Source organism: Notolepis coatsorum, assembly GCF_963971535.1.
Source record: "Notolepis coatsorum genome assembly, chromosome: 5".
NCBI lineage: Eukaryota > Metazoa > Chordata > Actinopteri > Aulopiformes > Paralepididae > Notolepis > Notolepis coatsorum.
In genome coordinates, this window is record NC_140169.1 from 103702228 (window position 1) to 103722740 (window position 20513).

A 20513-nucleotide genomic window follows, 5' to 3' on the forward strand; every position below is an offset into this window, starting at 1 on the left:
CCCACACTTATATCGCGTAATTTCAACGTGGAATTAAGGAATATCAAAATAAAAGCACACGTTGTTGAACTTGATCATGCATATTTATTAGAAATGACTGTTGAATTACAGCACTATGTTATCAATACATATTTATAAAACGAGGCATATTTAGCCAAAATATGTTGCCAGAACATTAAAAAAAAATAGATTTGTATTGTATATAGATTTAATTTACTTACTTGCCAATGTGCGACCCCACTGTCACCTACCCACGACCCCACTTTGGGTCGCGACCCGTAGTTTGAGAACCGCTGCTCTAATGCATCTGGTCAGAGGAGGCTGTAATGCGGTCAGTGTTGATGCATGTGGTCCGAGGAGGCTGTAATGTTGGGGTCAGTGTTGATGTGTGTGGTCAGAGGAGGCTGTAATGTTGGGGTCAGTGTTGATGCGTGTGGTCAGAGGAGGCTGTAATGTTGGGGTCAGTGTTGATCCATGTGGTCAGAGGAGGCTGTAATGTTGGGGTCAGTGTTGATGCATGTGGTCAGAGGAGGCTGTAATGTTGGGGTCAGTGTTGATGCGTGTGGTCAGAGGAGGCTGTAATGTTGGGGTCAGTGTTGATGCATGTGGTCCGAGGAGGCTGTAATGTTGGGGTCAGTGTTGATGCGTGTGGTCAGAGGAGGCTGTAATGTTGGGGTCAGTGTTGATCCATGTGGTCAGAGGAGGCTGTAATGTTGGGGTCAGTGTTGATGCGTGTGGTCAGAGGAGGCTGTAATGTTGGGGTCAGTGTTGATCCATGTGGTCAGAGGAGGCTGTAATGTTGGGGTCAGTGTTGATGCATGTGGTCAGAGGAGGCTGTAATGTTGGGGTCAGTGTTGATGCATGTGGTCAGAGGAGGCTGTAATGTTGGGGTCAGTGTTGATGCGTGTGGTCAGAGGAGGCTGTAATGTTGGGGTCAGTGTTGATGCGTGTGGTCAGAGGAGGCTGTAATGTTGGGGTCAGTGTTGATGCATGTGGTCAGAGGAGGCTGTAATGTTGGGGTCAGTGTTGATCCATGTGGTCAGAGGAGGCTGTAATGTTGGGGTCAGTGTTGATGCGTGTGGTCAGAGGAGGCTGTAATGTTGGGGTCAGTGTTGATGCATGTGGTCAGAGGAGGCTGTAATGTTGGGGTCAGTGTTGATGCGTGTGGTCAGAGGAGGCTGTAATGTTGGGGTCAGTGTTGATGTGTGTGGTCAGAGGAGCCTGTAATGTTGGGGTCAGTGTTGATCCATGTGGTCAGAGGAGGCTGTAATGTTGGGGTCAGTGTTGATCCATGTGGTCAGAGGAGGCTGTAATGTTGGGGTCAGTGTTGATGCGTGTGGTCAGAGGAGGCTGTAATGTTGGGGTCAGTGTTGATGCATGTGGTCAGAGGAGGCTGTAATGTTGGGGTCAGTGTTGATGCGTGTGGTCAGAGGAGGCTGTAATGTTGGGGTCAGTGTTGATGCGTGTGGTCCGAGGAGGCTGTAATGTTGGGGTCAGTGTTGATGCATGTGGTCAGAGGAGGCTGTAATGTTGGGGTCAGTGTTGATGCATGTGGTCAGAGGAGGCTGTAATGTTGGGGTCAGTGTTGATGCGTGTGGTCAGAGGAGGCTGTAATGTTGGGGTCAGTGTTGATGAAGTGCAGCATAATCCCTGTTAACAGCTGATGAGGGACGTGCCCCGTGGGTCGGCTCTACCACACGGGAGGGATTAAACAACAGAGACAATTAAGGGAATAGAGGGACAAGAACATAGCATGATGTAAAGCACCACAGATGTAAAGAGCATGTTAGCTCTATTTCCTTACATCACACGAGACTAATTTCTGTCCTATAATTAGTGGTGCGGTCCGACAATTTTTACAGTCTACGGCCCGACACAATAGAGACTGATATCAGTTGGGGGCCGGGCCGTCTGTAAAAGTGCAACTGATATTGAAGTGGAAAATTCACATCAGTGCCCCACCTGTACTTTTAAGGAAACTACGAGATTACCTAAAACACTTGGAAACCCTACCCCTGACATGCTATGTAACTCGCCTCAACGTGGGGTCTGGAGGTTCTGCAGATATGAAATGAAATGGATGGTGTTACCCCAGTAACACTTCAATAGAATAATCACTGTGCCCATCACAGGGTTTGCGCATGTATGTATGTGTGTGTGGCAGTGTTTGGTTTCTAATGATGTTCATCCATAATTGAGATTCAAAGGGGAGCAGCCCAGGGTGGCGTGGTGGTTAACTGTGCTCCGGCGGGCCGCCGCCATGTATGTGTGTGTGTGTATGTGTGTGAGCGCGCGCCATGGGGGTCAGCAACGCACAAAACGTCCAGCACCACAGGCCGGCAACATGAGCCGGATGCTGTTTAATTGATGGCACCTCTGATTAACTGTCAGTTTAGGATCAACACCGAGTAATTCACTAAAAGAACGCCTCGGAAGGGCGCCTATAACCTCGACAAACACAGGAACTTAACCTTCACTGTATCTCAACACACTAAGAGGGAAGGTTATCCTAGTTGTAGAAGACACTGATCTCAGTAACAAACTCATCATATACTTTACCATATTTAGGACCTATTGAGTAGGAGGGCTGATCCAGGGTCAGATTACAGTACGTTACGGGTTAAGTCACTGATCACAGAACAGCAGTCCTTTTCTGTAAAGGAGACGACACACGTTTTTGAGGAAATGGAGAAAAGGACTTCGGCAGGGAACAGGGTTGATAAATGGGACAGATTGGATGTCGATAAAATGTGGTGGTCGTTTTATCCAACGTGCTTTACAGTTATCATGAAAGCATCTCACGTATCGCTGGCCTCGGTGGTAATCAGACCTGGCAGCGTTGGTGCCATGCGGCATGCCATCCCATCAGTGTTGCCTAAAGGGTTGCTCTGTATATATCATGGCCCTAAGGAACAAAAGTATTAAAGGGATAGTTTGGACATTAAATTGTATGAAATGCTTGCCAGTAATGTAGTCGATGCAAAGAGTTCTGAGCCGGGTTCCAAGCAAAACCGGAAAGCAATTGAAGTCTCGAAAACCAAAACATTTTGATATCACTTGGCACAATTTTGTTGAGAAAAGAACCTGGAACCTGTTCAGGCATAATGTGGTCTATCAGCGGTTTCAAAAAGCTGTTGGAGATGGCTAACCCTTTGTCTGCATGTTGTGGTGTAACTTAAAAACCTTTGGGTTTCGTGATCCCCGTTTCTGCCATTTGCTGCCCGTCTAAAGCTTCCCGGGTTGCTCAGAACTCAACCAGAACTCAGACCGGGGGACTCAATAAGTAAGTTAATAGCTTTGCATCCACTACACTACAAGTATTTCATACAATGTAATGTCCAAATATCTGAACTATCCCTTTAAGGACAAATTGTGATCATAGTTGAGACAAAGAACCACATACTCTATGTCCATTTTGAATTCTTCCTGGATGGTCCATGTACAAAATGTACAGGTGTTAAGTCAATTGACGATATTCACATGCCATTTTGGTCTTATGTCATGCTCAGGTTGGGATTCCTTTAAGTGACTTAACACCTGTAAATCAATTATTAAATATCAATTATTTCAATTGACCATATTCACAATGGCCATTTTGGCCGCTGTGTGAATATGGTTAATTGAAATAATTTTTTTGTGTGAATGTAAAACATCATCCGAAGGTAATCAACCTCTACTTATGATGAATTGAAAATGGGGGACCCTGATGTAAACAAGACGAAAGTCTTTCTTTTTGGGGGTTTGCATCCCCTTAACAATTGTATGTATTGAGCTGTACTGTACTGTACCCATTCTGCAATCTGTTAATAAACATTTCAATCAATCAATCAAAACCGTCTTTAACAATAGATGCACACAACGGTACAACTAACCATCTTTAGATAATTAGGTTTGAAAACATTGTTAATCTGAAAAGTTGAAGTGGACTATCGTTCTTATTCGTCTCAAGGATTCAATTGTTGGAAAGCTTGCCCATCTTCTACATAATTGCTTCAAAATGTTCCCTGCATCATATCCCTTGCTTAATAAATAAAGACTATAAAGACGTCTTCATCTGGACTACATTCCCAAACAATGAACTGAATCCCCCATTTCTCCTTATTCTATGCTATTTTATGCAAGATTGTATGCAAGTAAAGTGGTTCGGACAAAACAATCAATGGTTTACGAGACTCATATTTCTGGATGGATGTTGTTCATCTGAAAAGTTGAAGGGGAATACCATTCTTTGTCTCAAGCATTCAAGTGAGTAGCTCAGATGAAGAACCATATAACGGTTTTACGTTTTCAGACGAACAATGTTTTCAAACTTTATTATCTAAAGATGGTATGTTCGAGTGTTGTGTGCATTCAGACAGTAGACGTTGAGTACTTGCTGGATATCACGTTCACACTCCCAAGACTTTACAACTGCAAATATAGGGGCTGTCTAAAACATTTGAAATAGGAATTGCATGGTTCAGTGCAAGGGTTCAATTGACCCATCTCAAGCCCCACCCTTTTTTCTTGATCCTCCAATCACAACTGTTGCTTCCCTCAGAGTTTGTCCAAGGAAAGCAACGGTTGTGATCGGAGGATCAAGAAAAGAGGACAGGTTTGAGATAGGTACACTTGGAAAGCCATCTTCTACATTGCTTCAGAATGTTTTCTGTGCCTCATGGCCTTAAAATAACCAAAGCCTACATCTGGAATACATGGAAATGAATCCTCCATTTTGACCCGTTCTTTATGCAATGATCCCCTTGGCACAGCCAAATCAATCAATGCTTTACGAGACTCATATTTCTGGGTGGATGTGATTGGTATACGTGACCGGGGCCCACGTCTGCTGCCAGCTGTTTTGACAGCCATTACTCAACTCAGCACATTATACAAACAATACTCAGGGACACATTCACACAAGCACAGGAGAAGACATTGTGCCTTCCTTTCTTTATAGATTCCTTGATGCCAGCCACGCATGTTCTGGCCTCTTGTGTGAAGGACAATAACAACAAATAAGTCAAACTGGCAGGCGAGGACAGGAGACTCATCAATTACTAATGAAGTCTGGTAACAGACTCCTGACAGGCACAGGTGTTGAGTTTATCACAGCCATAGAGGATGTCGTCCAGACGATCAGATATTCAGCCGTGGAGGATGTCGTCCAGACGATCAGATATTCAGCCATAGAGGATGTCGTCCAGACGATCAGATATTCAGCCATAGAGGATGTCGTCCAGACGATCAGATATTCAGCCATAGAGGATCTCATCCAGACAGAGATATTTGTTCTAGATTACATTTGGAAACAGGTGGATGTGGAACTCACTCCTACTCTTAGAAAAATAGGCCCAGAACTACAATGCATTCACCACCAGGAAGAACCCTGGCTGGAACCATGTACTCGAATCCATTGATCTAACAACCCCATCTGGTGGTGGCTTTGTGTAGTGCAGTGCTCTCTGTTACTGAGGGGTCACAATACTTTCCTCTCCAGTCAGAGATGTATGTCGACACCAATGCAGGGGACGGCGCAATCAAAAGAACTGGCTCGACCGTCCAGCAACAAGCCAAAGTGGTTAAAGAAAATCGATTTTTATTTGGACAGTCCTTTCTTTCACAGGTTAAATACAACATCATAATATTAGCCATATTCAAGACCCGCAGTCCGTCCCCACCAACAGGGCTGTATTGTACAACAACATATAGTCACAATGGTTCGCTTCATTAATCCAGAGGAGTATAGGAGCTGTTTTACATGTGTGGTGGGGTGGAGATGAGGACCACCGTTTTAGGACATGGCGGCGTTCTCCACAACCAGGGCTCCAGCCGCCCCTCCCTCCCTCCCCAAGCCCAGAGAGAAGACACCTTTAGGGTACATCCCAGATCAACCAGTAGGGCACCGAGCAGGGAAGGTGAGCAACTCTCACAAGGACACAGCAGTCTTTCTTAAAAGGGATATTTAGCAGCCTATGCTATTAATCACTACTAACCATGCCTCCGTTATAAAAAATATGTTTTGACTTCTAAGAAAATAGATGCCAGCCGCATTTTGTTTTGAAATAATTTCTCCCAAAATCACATGCAAGTCCTGATGAATGGTTCCGTTACTTCTTCTGACCATCACTAGAGCTCATGGAAGTAACCGGAACGGCTTGCATGCAAGGTTGAGAGAAATGTGGTTTCATACACCATTGACTTCCACTTAACCACCACTCTGTAATGTCATACGAGTCGGCTTGGGGAGAGATCCTTAGGACAGGCGTCTAAAAATCCCTTCCTTTTTTTTTTTTTTACGTTTCACCCTTCCAACGTAAAGTAACGTTCCCCGACATCACAGCCACGTGTTCCCGGTGATAGAAAGCTGCTCCAGTGGCAGGTCTTCCCACCAACAGAAAGACAAACCGATCATTGTAGGGTGTAGCAGTAGGGCCGCGTGACGATCCCCACCAAGTGAAATGTACCCCTGGTCTTCCATTCAAACTCCCACGTCCAGGAGGTCAGGAGAGGACAGGGCGCAGCCTATAATGGATTACAATCTCACTCGGAGTTCATGTTAAAAAAAAAAGAAAAAGAATTTAAAACAAGGAAATAATATAATAATGTATTTACACAAACATCCATCCATACGGATTATACACATACATCAAGAGACATGCATACTTTGTTCCTCACGTACGGTACATACAAATACAGTGCACACACACACACATACATACATACATACACACACGCCACCCAAACCTCTGGTTTGCTTGAGTAACATCGTGTTGGTGGCAAAACAAAACCAAAGAAAAATGTGAAAATAAAAAATAATCTCAGTCACAGTTCCACAGTGGTCGTTACATCAGCACTACAGAAACTACAAATCGGACTAACTCGACAGGTCGCTTCTCTCAACACACCCGCAACTCAGCTCCTGCTCTTCTTAACCGTGGCTTATATCAGAAAGAGGTTGGGTTGGGTTACGGTCAGAATACTTAAAACACTCCAGAGCCGTTTCCAGGAGCGGGGTTACATAACTTAGCCAGACAAACCCAGAAGGAATCCTCACGACACCTTGCTCACAAAAGAGATATCGAGTGTGTACGTACAAGAATTGGGGGTAGGAAATTAGTATGGCCTGTAAGTACAAACATTTCCCATTGAATGCCCCTAAAATATCCTTAGAGAAAAGGAGGTACACGTATAGACGATTGTATTCAAACAGAGTATCATCATTTCTTTTTTTTTTTATTGATATTTTTCCCCCTCCATTTTCCTCCGATTTTCTCCCATCCCAATGTTAGTCGTATGCCAATTCCCAGTCCCTTCCTGGTCGCTGCACACTTACCCCCCACAGTCAGATCATCTGGGAGAGTGGAGGCTACCACATGCTTCCTCCGACACACGTCCAGCCAATCACCGCTTCTTTTCACCTGGCAGCGCGGATTCTCATTGAGAGGGCGTAGCGTGTGGGAGGATCACACTATCCCCCTCAGGTCCTATCCGCGCTTAGCAGGCGCCCCGACCGAACTGTAGGAGTCGCTGTTTACAACGACCCTGGACCCACCCCGCCAGCTTCTCCCACCCTCTAATACTGCCAATTGTATTAGTGTGAACGGCCAGCCAAGCTGGTGACAACCCCGGAGCTGTGAGCTGGATTCGAACAGGCGAATCCAGCTCACAGCTCCGGGGCTGGTGACTAACGCATTCTCCGCTACGCCACCTAACCGCCCGAGAGTATCATCATTTCAACGTTAAGGTTTTCAGGACATTTCCCCAATAAGAATTTCCTACCCTAAGAGCCGATCAGATTTCATTTGACAAACCGTTTTTCCATAACATTAAGAGTGACATTTAGTGAACAACCTCGCTGCTCCACCCCTGTTGGGTATTTAGGACAGATTAAACGGTAAGGAGAAGACAGCGTTAGCTGGAGGAGGGGAGCTGAGCTGGGGGGAGAGGGAGATAGAGACAGGGACACAGTGGGACCAAGCCAGACTTTCCACTACAGGACCAAGTGGGACTCGCCAGAGCTAGAAGACCGCTGCTCAAAATACGTTCAACACGGGATCAAACTCACCATTTACTTAGAGCCTTAGCTGAACTGACGCATCCATCGCCAACAAGATGGGAGGAGGAGAGGGGGGGGGGGGGGGGGGGTTGATATATTTTTTTTCTTTTTAAAGGGAATACTGGGTGACGCAATGTTAAAAAGCTCTGGCAACCCTCATTTAGTATCGTCATGGAAACCAGGGCAGTTTGGCCCTACAGTGGAAAGCAACCCTCACCAGGGACCCAGGGTCAGACCTGTATCCCCAACTACCATGGAAAACATAACTCATAAACAATCATAAATGGGAGAACGGAACAGTGTTGAACAAACAGTAGACAAACTCAAAGGAGAGCACAGATATTAGGAGAGGGAGAGAGAAAGAGAGAAAGAGAGAGAGACAGAGAGACAGAGACAGAATCAAAGGCGTGACAGCAATATTTGCGTGACGGTGAGACAGAAAGCGATGGCCGGGTGGCGGTGGCGTGTGTTGCAGTGTTTCGCGGTGTCCTGTGACCACTTGTTCCCTCAGAGTGTGACCGCTCCGCATGCGGCTTTTGGACGCACTCTTCATTCAAGCGCTGCGCAACTAAACCACACACACACACACACTCACGCCCGGCAACAAATAGCATGAAAAAATACATGGAAGAAAAAAAAGAACGAATCGGCAAGTTGACACGACACCTCAGAGAGCGGGGAGAGAGCCTGAAGGTCAGCGCTCATGACAAGAGGTCAAAGCTGACAGTCAGTTATTAAAAAATAAAATAATAAATGAAAGAAAAGTCAGAGGTTACCTTGGTTGATTGGTGGCCCTGATGTCAGAATCTACCACAGTTTAACTTATGACATCCGTCGTTCCAGAGCAGAATGAGAGTGCGTGTGTGCGCACGTGTTTTTATGTATGAATGAAGCGAATATGATATTATTACACTGGATTTAACTGGATTCATATCTCAATAGTAATCATCAACTTCCTTTGCGTTTTATCAATATTCAAGATTAATTTTAGTTTTATTTTTTTTAATAAAATCCCCACTATATATAGATTATTATATCATTAGATATATCACGGCACTTTACAAATGACCATTCAACCAATCATAAAACATGATTAGCTACCGACTCCAACCATCATATCCTGGACACAGTCCCAGAAGTGTGACCAAGACCTCACAAGGTCAAAGGTCAGGGTTGAGAGGATTTTGGTCAGGGTTGAGTACACACATGAGGCCCCTTTCTGTTTTTCACAAATTGATCAGACTGATATGGCATTTCCCCAAGGCAATAATATACTGTACATTCATATTACTATGTGAGTTGCTGCAAGGGTGTGAATATGTCTGCATTATCTAAGTGCTTTAGGAAGAGCTCTGTGTGTGCGTGTGTGTGTTTGCTTGAAATGTGCCTGACTAAATATTTAATTGTGTGCGTAATATAATATCTGCATAAAAGCAGAATAATGTATGAATGTGTGTGTGTGTGTGTGTGTGTGTATGGTTGAGGCTAGTCTGGGCTCCGGTCCTCACGAGTGAAGCACATTTCCGTAGGAAACAAGCGCGCCTCATTGGCTCAACAAATTTAGCCGATCACCAATGACGGAAAGCCCCACAGCCCCAGGTCCCGCCCCTATGGTCCAGAGGACCGGAGTTTTGATTGAAACTGTTCCCGGTCTTGATGGGTCACATGGGGGGGGGGGGGGGGGGGGGTGTTAGGAAGCGTGTGAGGAAGCGAGGGCCATAGTCCACTCTGCTTGGAGCAGTCCTCTTGGATGGAGGAGGAGGAGAGGGAGGGGAGGGGAAGGGAGGGGGTGGAGGTATCCGCGGTGATTGAGAGTGAAGTGTCGGTTGACCTCGGAGGGGAGGCAGGAGGGGCCTAAACCTCCGCTCCCGTCAAGCCGATTCGATCCTCCTCCTGTCAGTCACTGTTGGGCTTCTTCAGGGAGAAGGCGAAGATGTCGAAGTGGTCGCTGAGCTGGTGCACCTGGCGAGAGAGGGAATTACATTTGCTACATTCATTCTGCTTACTTCAAACGCATGCGTGTGAATGCATTCCCAGGGATTCTAAGCCAATTTTTCACTTAACTACAGCAGAATGGGCTACGTAGGAGGTGAAGGCGGGGCTAGTGTGAAATAACCATTACAGATGGTGAATCAACACAGCAAGCCCATATCAGGAATGCACAAACTGCCGGTATCTTATTTCTACTATAGATTCAGTTATTAGGGTGGCCACAGTAAACTACTGCCGTTTTCAGATTAAAACTGGTACCTCCAGAAAGTAGTACATGAAAAAACGAAGTAAGCTCAAATATAAAATATAAAAAGTAGTAATTAACACAACACAAGGATTCAATATCTTTGATGACATCACTAGTGGCCATATTCAAATGTATTTACTTAATAAATGTCAAACTAAATTAACACTTTGGTCGCCAGGCTTATATTCTTAATAAACCATCCCACGCCAGCTCCATTTGTCTATGGAGAAGTTCCCCTTCTTTGCAGGGCTATAACCTTTTAAATTGTATTGCTAAATTGACATTACTATGGCCCATTCAACATCAAGTATCTATTGTTCAGGGTGTAGCAACGTTATACTTTTTCATTCACATATTCATACTAAAATACGGTCTAAAGTATAAGTATGTTTTTATCGTTTTCTGTAGCTTTCTCCAGAACGTGATTTATAGCCCTAAATGCATTATATTGATGATTGTATACAGTTTGATAGCAATCGGTGCGAGATAAAAAATTTCAAATGGACATGCTTCTAGAAGTTACTACTTATCATCTGATGTTGACCGGATGGGGGGGGGGGTCGTTTATAATTCCGTGGCCAACGTTAGATGATTCATCTAGTGTGGGTGATATGATCATCAGAGCAGTTTATATCGAACACGTTAAAAAATAACGCTGAATCTTACCCCAGTCTCCTCGGGCCGTTGGGCGATGAGCGTGGAGCAGAAATATTCCTATTATGGGATGTAGAAATATGCGATCCATCTCCAGGTTGTATAATAGTATATACGTCCAAATCATGTTGTTTATCGAGTTATTGGTAACGGATTGCTATCCATTGCGTCTAGCTCGAGTCCTGGGACTATTAGCGAGTGATCGGACCGAATTGGAATGAGCACCAGCTTCCGTTTCCTGTCTGGGCGATCCGCCGATCGGCCACCAGATGGCGCTCTTGAACCGTTGGAGAGTTGAGAGGGGATCAACAGTAGATCTCAAGTCTCCGGGGGAGAAATATCATTGCGATCACAGATTTTTGAAATATTGATATCAAAGACGTGGTACGGCGTCTTTGGCAGAATGAGCATGGCGAGGAATGACGTGGTAAGGCGTTTTTGGCGACCATAGTGTTAAAGAGTTTTTGGATGTATGTGAGATTATGTGCAAAATAAATCAGCATTGCTTTTTGGTGAAGTGCCCCTTTAAGGTCTCCCCACAAAAGCAGCATAATTACTTAACTGATTGTGTGTAGCCTACTTACCACTGACACACCGTAGTGTGAGTGTGCTAGTATGACCACACCGGTCCAGAGGTACAGCAACAGAGATTCGTTAGCAATGACGCCAGTCACCGCTAACAACACCACCGTCGCCATGGGCAACAGCAGCCAGGTCAGTGGCTGGCATCGCGTATTACTCATCTGACATACAATCAGCTTACACTGTAAGACAACAGATGAAGATGGAAGATATTAATGACACACAATAAATACATTTTAATTTGAGATATTAATGGCACACACCTCATGACATACATGAACACTTGTGATGTTGTGTGTGTGTGTGTGTGTGTGTGTGTGTGTGTGTGTGTGTGTGTGTGTGTGTGTGTGTGTGTGTGTGTGTGTGTGTGTGTGTGTGTGTGTGTTGGATATAGATTTTTGAGCCTTGAGACATGGACTGTGGAAAGTACTAGGAATATGTTTAGGGATACATGATATATTGGCGACATCATCTGATTATAGTGATCGTCCAATGAGCAAAACTGGGCAGATATGAGGAGTGACTGGGTAGTGTAGAGGTCTAGGCACTGGGGCATCTGGGTACAGTGGGTAGTGTAGAGGTCTAGGCACTGGGGCATCTGGGTAGTGTAGAAGTCTAGGCACTGGGGCATCTGGGTAGTGTAGAGGTCTAGGCTCTGGGGCATCTGGGTAGTGTAGAGGTGACTGGGTAGTGAGTGTAGAGGTGACTGGGTAGTGTAGAGGTGACTAGGTAGTGTAGAGGTGACCGAGTAGTGTAGAGGTGACTGGGTAGTGAGTAGAGGTGACTGGGTAGTGTAGAGGTGACTGAGTAGTGTAGAGGTGACTGGGTAGTGTAGAGGTGACTGGGTAGTGTAGAGGTGACTGAGTAGTGAGTGTAGAGGTGACTGGGTAGTGTAGAGGTGACTGGGTAGTGTAGAGGTGACTGGGTAGTGTAGAGGTGACTGGGTAGTGAGTAGAGGTGACTGGGTAGTGTAGAGGTGACTGGGTAGTGAGTAGAGGTGACTGGGTAGTGTAGAGGTGACTGGGTAGTGTAGAGGTGACTGGGTAGTGAGTAGAGGTGACTGGGTAGTGTAGAGGTGACTGGGTAGTGAGTAGAGGTGACTGGGTAGTGTAGAGGTGACTGGGTAGTGTAGAGGTGACTGGGTAGTGAGTAGAGGTGACTGGGTAGTGTAGAGGTGACTGGGTAGTGAGTGTAGAGGTGACTGGGTAGTGTAGAGGTGACTGGGTAGTGAGTGTAGAGGTGACTGGGTAGTGTAGAGGTGACTGGGTAGTGAGTGTAAAGGTGACTGGGTAGTGAGTAGAGGTGACTGGGTAGTGTAGAGGTGACTGGGTAGTGTAGAGGTGACTGGGTAGTGAGTAGAGGTGACTGGGTAGTGTAAAGGTGACTGGGTAGTGTAGAGGTGACTGGGTAGTGTAAAGGTGACTGGGTAGTGTAGAGGTGACTGGGTAGTGTAGAGGTGACTGGGTAGTGTAGAGGTGACTGGGTAGTGTAGAGGTGACTGGGTAGTGAGTAGAGGTGACTGGGTAGTGAGTGTAGAGGTGACTGGGTAGTGAGTGTAGAGGTGACTGGGTAGTGTAGAGGTGACTGAGTAGTGTAGAGGTGACTGGGTAGTGAGTGTAGAGGTGACTGGGTAGTGTAGAGGTGACTGGGTAGTGAGTGTAGAGGTGACTGGGTAGTGTAGAGGTGACTGGGTAGTGAGTGTAGAGGTGACTGGGTAGTGTAGAGGTGACTGAGTAGTGTAGAGGTGACTGGGTAGTGTAGAGGTGACTGGGTAGTGTAGAGGTGACTGGGTAGTGAGTGTAGAGGTGACTGGGTAGTGAGTAGAGGTGACTGAGTAGTGTAGAGGTGACTGAGTAGTGAGTGTAGAGGTGACTGGGTAGTGTAGAGGTGACTGGGTAGTGTAGAGGTGACTGGGTAGTGAGTAGAGGTGACTGAGTAGTGTAGAGGTGACTGAGTAGTGTAGAGGTGACTGAGTAGTGTAGAGGTGACTGAGTAGTGAGTGTAGAGGTGACTGGGTAGTGTAGAGGTGACTGGGTAGTGAGTGTAGAGGTGACTGGGTAGTGTAGAGGTGACTGAGTAGTGAGTAGAGGTGACTGAGTAGTGTAGAGGTGACTGAGTAGTGTAGAGGTGACTGGGTAGTGTAGAGGTGACTGGGTAGTGTAGAGGTGACTGGGTAGTGTAGAGGTGACTGGGTAGTGAGTGTAGAGGTGACTGGGTAGTGAGTGTAGAGGTGACTGGGTAGTGTAGAGGTGACTGGGTAGTGTAGAGGTGACTGAGTAGTGTAGAGGTGACTGGGTAGTGTAGAGGTGACTGGGTAGTGAGTGTAGAGGTGACTGGGTAGTGTAGAGGTGACTGGGTAGTGAGTAGAGGTGACTGAGTAGTGTAGAGGTGACTGGGTAGTGTAGAGGTGACTGGGTAGTGTAGAGGTGACTGGGTAGTGTAGAGGTGACTGGGTAGTGTAGAGGTGACTGGGTAGTGTAGAGGTGACTGGGTAGTGTAGAGGTGACTGGGTAGTGTAGAGGTGACTGGGTAGTGTAGAGGTGACTGGGTAGTGAGTAGAGGTGACTGGGTAGTGAGTAGAGGTGACTGGGTAGTGAGTGTAGAGGTGACTGGGTAGTGTAGAGGTGACTGGGTAGTGTAGAGGTGACTGGGTAGTGTAGAGGTGACTGGGTAGTGTAGAGCAGGGTTTCCGTTAGAAAAAATTGTTGCCGGTCTCCGTGACCTGCAAGATTTCAATCTACCGGACAAATGAGATTAATTCCGGTCATAGTTTATTGAGCTTTAAAACAATTGATAGGCAGGCTATATAAAGAATGTCATCCTCAAGGCATGTAGATTTATAATATTATTACTTAAAACTAGGCTACTTTTGCGTATACAGTCATTAATATATTGCAAATAAAATAAGTCCCTCGATACTCCGTGCTGCTGCTGACTTGAAATAAAATAGACCGCGTATGTGGGCAGTCGGTCCGACACTAAACAGCAGTCTGTTATAATCACATTTTTATGAGCTAACGAATTCCGTTATATTGGACATTTGTATTAATTATATCAAGCGAAGAACTGAGAAAGCAGAGAGACGGCAACATTATCGTGGTTTGCGTGACGACTCTCTCCACCTCGCAACGACTTATTTGCAAAGAGTATGGCGCTGCAGAGCAGCTCATTTAGCTGTTATTGGCTCTTTTCTGGGAACCGCACAACAGCGCCCCCCCACCCAACATTGGCTGAAAATGGCTGAATTGGAGTACTGCTGGAATACTGCATTGTGCTGTTGTTGCTCTGGCTCTGCAGCTTCACAAAAGTTCGCACACCCAGCAGTAAGCTCTCGCTGACAACGTCGTTGTCATTATTAGAAGCAACGAGGAAACAAATGTAATGATCGTTTCGTTCATCGCATAGGCTATTTAATTTTAGCCTATTTTAATACAATTCAAATAATCAAATTGTGCTTAGACTCAGGGAATTATTTTCACCGGACATTAAGACCGGAGAGATTACATATGTCGGACTTCAACAGATTTTGCCGGTCAAATACCGGTAATTACCGGCTAACGGAAACGCTGGTGTAGAGGTGACTGGGTAGTGTAGAGGTGACTGGGTAGTGTAGAGGTGACTGGGTAGTGTAGAGGTGACTGGGTAGTGTAGAGGTGACTGGGTAGTGTAGAGGTGACTGGGTAGTGTAGAGGTGACTGGGTAGTGAGTGTAGAGGTGACTGGGTAGTGTAGAGGTGACTGGGTAGTGTAGAGGTGACTGGGTAGTGAGTGTAGAGGTGACTGGGTAGTGAGTAGAGGTGACTGGGTAGTGAGTAGAGGTGACTGGGTAGTGAGTGTAGAGGTGACTGAGTAGTGAGTGTAGAGGTGACTGAGTAGTGAGTGTAGAGGTGACTGAGTAGTGAGTGTAGAGGTGACTGAGTAGTGTAGAGGTGACTGGGTAGTGTAGAGGTGACTGGGTAGTGTAGAGGTGACTGGGTAGTGTAGAGGTGACTGGGTAGTGTAGAGGTGACTGGGTAGTGAGTAGAGGTGACTGGGTAGTGAGTAGAGGTGACTGGGTAGTGAGTGTAGAGGTGACTGGGTAGTGAGTGTAGAGGTGACTGGGTAGTGAGTGTAGAGGTGACTGGGTAGTGAGTGTAGAGGTGACTGGGTAGTGAGTGTAGAGGTGACTGGGTAGTGTAGAGGTGACTGGGTAGTGTAGAGGTGACTGGGTAGTGTAGAGGTGACTGGGTAGTGTAGAGGTGACTGGGTAGTGAGTAGAGGTGACTGGGTAGTGAGTGTAGAGGTGACTGGGTAGTGTAGAGGTGACTGGGTAGTGTAGAGGTGACTGGGTAGTGTAGAGGTGACTGGGTAGTGTAGAGGTGACTGGGTAGTGTAGAGGTGACTGGGTAGTGTAGAGGTGACTGGGTAGTGAGTAGAGGTGACTGGGTAGTGAGTGTAGAGGTGACTGGGTAGTGTAGAGGTCTAAGCACTGGGGCGACTGGGTAGAGTGTAGTGGAGCAAACTTATGTTTCATTCTTATCATCTTATATACAAAATTGGATAAATATAAGAACTTAAAAAAATATATATAATAATTAGGGATGCACCGAATGGGAAATTCTTGGCCGAAACCGATACCGAAAATAGGAAACAGTTGGCCGAAAACCGAATGCCGAAAGGCCGAAAATGATTAATATAAATATATATATGTTTTCTTTTTTTTTTTTTAGCTACCTGATTATGGCAAAAGACATGATTATGGCTAAACTTAACTTAAATAATATTAATAATCACTATTATGGGCCCATAAAACATTTATTCAGCACTTTTGAATACATACATTAATTCCAGACTGACTGCTGAAAGATTGTACAATTTAAACATTTTCTCTTTGCATACAACAAAATGTGCATTAAAGTCAAGTGCATTTTCTTTTCTCTGTAGGATAATTACAACAAAGTGCATTCAGAACAAAGCCAAGGTGCTTTAAAACTGCATAACGATTGCATAAAGACACACACACAGGACTGTTGCATTTACTACATCTCCTATGACTCTTAGCGGGGGATGACGTAGCTTACGAGAGACTACAACGATTGATGACGACTTCCTGTCCTCGCATTTCCATTTGCGGTTTAACGATACATTTTCAACAACAGATTGCTGCTAATTAAACACTTCATTTAAACGGAGTAACGTTAACGTTATGTCGAGTTCATACGTGTAGTGTAGTATGAACTCGTCATAACGTTAACATTACTCAGTGTCCACTGTTGCTGCCACCGTTGCGTCGCAGATGGATGGTACACTGTTAGCTCCGTAGCTAATCCGCTCCTAGACTACTGATAGCAGTACCGTTAACGTCGGAGCTGATCAATACTCAGTTTTTTTCTAATTTAGTTTAGAACCGGGTTTCGGGGGGCATCCCTACTCCCAAGAGGAGTTAGTTATCACAGGCTGTAGAATGCAGGAAGAGCTGCCAAGCTGCTCACGTTACATGTTGCGCATGCTACCGGTATGTCTGTAGTAGTCGCGTTTTGATGACGTCATCACAACAACACGTTATTTGACTTTCGGTCATATATTTTCGGTGCTAAAACCCTTTCGGCCGAAAGCCGAAAGAGCCGTTTTAACCATTTTCGGCCGATAATTTTCGGTAGCCGAATTTTCGGTGCATCCCTAATAATAATGATCTGTAAATAACGGGTTAATGACCACAACAGAAAATGTATTATGGTTTATCGCTATCAGCCCAATTTTCACATCAATGCATCCCTAAATATATTCCTAATGTTTTATACACAAGAGTGTACATTGTGCATGGATGTGTACATGTGTACATGCATGCGTGTGTGTGTGTGTGCGTGTGTCTGTGTGTGTGTGTGTGTGTGCGCGCACGTGCGCGCGTGAGACAGAGAGACTCACCGTGACGTTAGCAAAGGCTGTTCCCACCATGAGGTAGAATATCCGGGGCTGCTGCTGAAGGATGTCGGATGGAGAGAACACCACCCAGATGGTGGAGAGGAGGAAGAGCAGGACGGGAGAGAGGAAGGGCAGGAAGGCCTCATACAGGTTGCTGTGCTTCAGGGTCTTACTGCGGTGGGCCCTGGATGGACAAAGAGTGTAGAAAACATGGACAATTACAGCACTTTCCACTACATCATCATCACCATCATCATAACAATGTACATGTTGTGACAGAATTCACCATATAATTATACAATCTTGAGCCATATTTAATAGGGGTAAGATATACTCTTATAACACATATTAGGTGTGGGTGAGGGAGAAATATGTGACCTTGAGGTGGGAGATGTGTGACCTGTCTTTATCAGGGAGGTGTATGAAGAGAAGAGATAACAGCTGTGGTCAGAGACTAGAGAGGTACAGAGATAACAGCTGTGGTCAGAGACTAGAGAGGTACAGAGATAACAGCTGTGGTCAGAGACTAGAGAGGTACAGAGATAACAGCTGTGGTCAGAGACTAGAGAGATACAGAGATAACAGCTGTGGTCAGAGAGTAGAGAGGTACAGAGATAACAGCTGTGGTCAGAGACTAGAGAGGTACAGAGATAACAGCTGTGGTCAGATACTAGAGAGGTACAGAGATAACAGCTGTGGTCAGAGAGTAGAGAGGTACAGAGATAACAGCTGTGGTCAGAGACTAGAGAGGTACAGAGATAACAGCTGTGGTCAGAGACTAGAGAGGTACAGAGATAACAGCTGTGGTCAGAGACTAGAGAGGTACAGAGATAACAGCTGTGGTCAGATACTAGAGAGGTACAGAGATAACAGCTGTGGTCAGAGACTAGAGAGGTACAGAGATAACAGCTGTGGTCAGAGACTAGAGAGGTACAGAGATAACAGCTGTGGTCAGAGAGTAGAGAGGTACAGAGATAACAGCTGTGGTCAGAGACTAGAGAGGTACAGAGATAACAGCTGTGGTCAGAGACTAGAGAGGTACAGAGATAACAGCTGTGGTCAGAGACTAGAGAGGTACAGAGATAACATCTGTGGTCAGAGACTAGAGAGGTACAGAGATAACAGCTGTGGTCAGAGACTAGAGAGGTACAGAGATAACAGCTGTGGTCAGAGACTAGAGAGGTACAGAGATAACAGCTGTGGTCAGAGACTAGAGAGGTACAGAGATAACAGCTGTGGTCAGAGACTAGAGAGGTACAGAGATAACAGCTGTGGTCAGAGACTAGAGAGGTACAGAGATAACAGCTGTGGTCAGAGACTAGAGAGGTACAGAGATAACAGCTGTGGTCAGAGACTAGAGAGGTACAGAGATAGCAGCTGTGGTCAGAGAGTAGAGAGGTACAGAGATAACAGCTGTGGTCAGAGACTAGAGAGGTACAGAGATAACAGCTGTGGTCAGAGACTAGAGAGGTACAGAGATAACAGCTGTGGTCAGAGACTAGAGAGGTACAGAGATAACAGCTGGGGTCAGAGAGTAGAGAGGTACAGAGATAACAGCTGGGGTCAGAGACTAGAGGTACAGGGATAACAGCTGTGGTCAGAGAGTAGAGAGGTACAGGGACCGGACGTTAGATTTAGATCAGGTACACTCTATACACTGACTAGGAGAAAGGCATTTCAATTAATCACATCTTGGTATTAGGATTTATCTAGGTCTCACCTCGTCCATCTCCAAGAGGGCAATGAATCTCAATCTCACATATAAGATGAACACATGTTGGGTGCGTAGGTCGTCACAGAACAAATGTTCTTAAACTTTAATTCTGGAGGTTAGACAGAATTGGGATCAATATTGGAGTCTCTGGTACCATGACTTTATATAGTGGGAGTAGGAGGGGCAAGATGAACAACATGTTTATAAAACTTAAAACTGAGACAGAACTTAGAAGGTTGGAGGACGCAACAACCAGATGATATGTGGGTCAGGACATATGTGTGTGAAACTAACTTCTCTTGAAATTGCCCGTTCTGTGTTTGTCAAGTAGCTTAATAATGAATTGGGTGTCAATTCATTCAGTCTCTCCAATACAATAATTATCTTATTATCATATTTACAACTACTTGTCAATAATCATTAACTTGTTGGTGGCGTTATGATAACGTCATAGCATTATTATTGTAAAATGTTCATAAAATATGAAATTATTATTAAAATAGAATATGATCATTGAAAGAAATAGTTTCTGTAATCCATTTTATAATGCAACAATCGCATTTGGATTATTATTAGCAGTATTATTAGTAATAGCAGCAATAACTAATAGCAGTAGTACCAAACAGGCTGGTGTCGCCCATATCACCATCGACAATTACTCCATCCCGCTCTCCTCACTTGTCACCAGCCTGGGTATAAAGTTGGACTCATCACTGTCCTTTGATGCCCACTACACTCTACCGCAGTGGTCACCAACCCGTCGATCTTGATCGACTGGTCGATCTTTGAGACTGTCCCTGTAGATCTTTCCATGAAAATTACAAATTATTATTATTATTTTTTTTAGATCTTACCCTGAGAGTCCACATTACAGTTCTACTTTTGTTTTGATGTGAAAAGTGATGCTGCACTTAGCACTGACTGAGAAAGTACACATACAGTTCTACTTTTGTTTTGATGTGAAATGATGCTGCACTTAGCACTGACTGTACTTAGCACTGACTGCACTTAGCACTGACTGAGAAAGTACAGATTACAGTTCTACTTTATAAAATGCTAATTGTAAATATGTTTGTCAATGTTAATAATATGAGAAAGTCCACATTACAGTTCTACTTTTGTTCTGATGTGAAAACTGATGCTGCACTTAGCACTGACTGCACTTAGCACTGACTGAGAAAGTACACATTACAGTTCTACTTTTGTTTTGATGTGAAAAGTGATGCTGCATAAGATGACTGCACTTAGCACTGACTGAGAAAGTACATAATAGTTCTACTTTGACGTTTTAATGTTGGACCAAAGCATTGCATGTAATTAGAATACAGGCAAATAAAAGTAATTTAGTTTAAAGTACAATCTTGGCTGTCTTTTTCTCTCAACGCT

General features: G+C 45.0%; 1 protein-coding gene across 1 annotated transcript in view; it reads right to left on the bottom strand.

The window, feature by feature from the left end:
- Positions 1-5571: 5571 nt before the first annotated feature.
- The window catches only part of selenoi (selenoprotein I), a 68092-nt gene continuing 53150 nt past the window's right edge, over positions 5572-20513 (bottom strand). The window contains exons 8-10 of the mRNA XM_084313817.1: positions 17417-17597; positions 11516-11695; positions 5572-10000 (exon numbers count right to left, since the gene is read on the bottom strand). Coding sequence (XP_084169943.1) covers positions 9893-10000; positions 11516-11695; positions 17417-17597 — 469 coding nt within the window. The 3' untranslated portion in view covers positions 5572-9892. The remainder of the gene's footprint in view (positions 10001-11515; positions 11696-17416; positions 17598-20513) is intronic.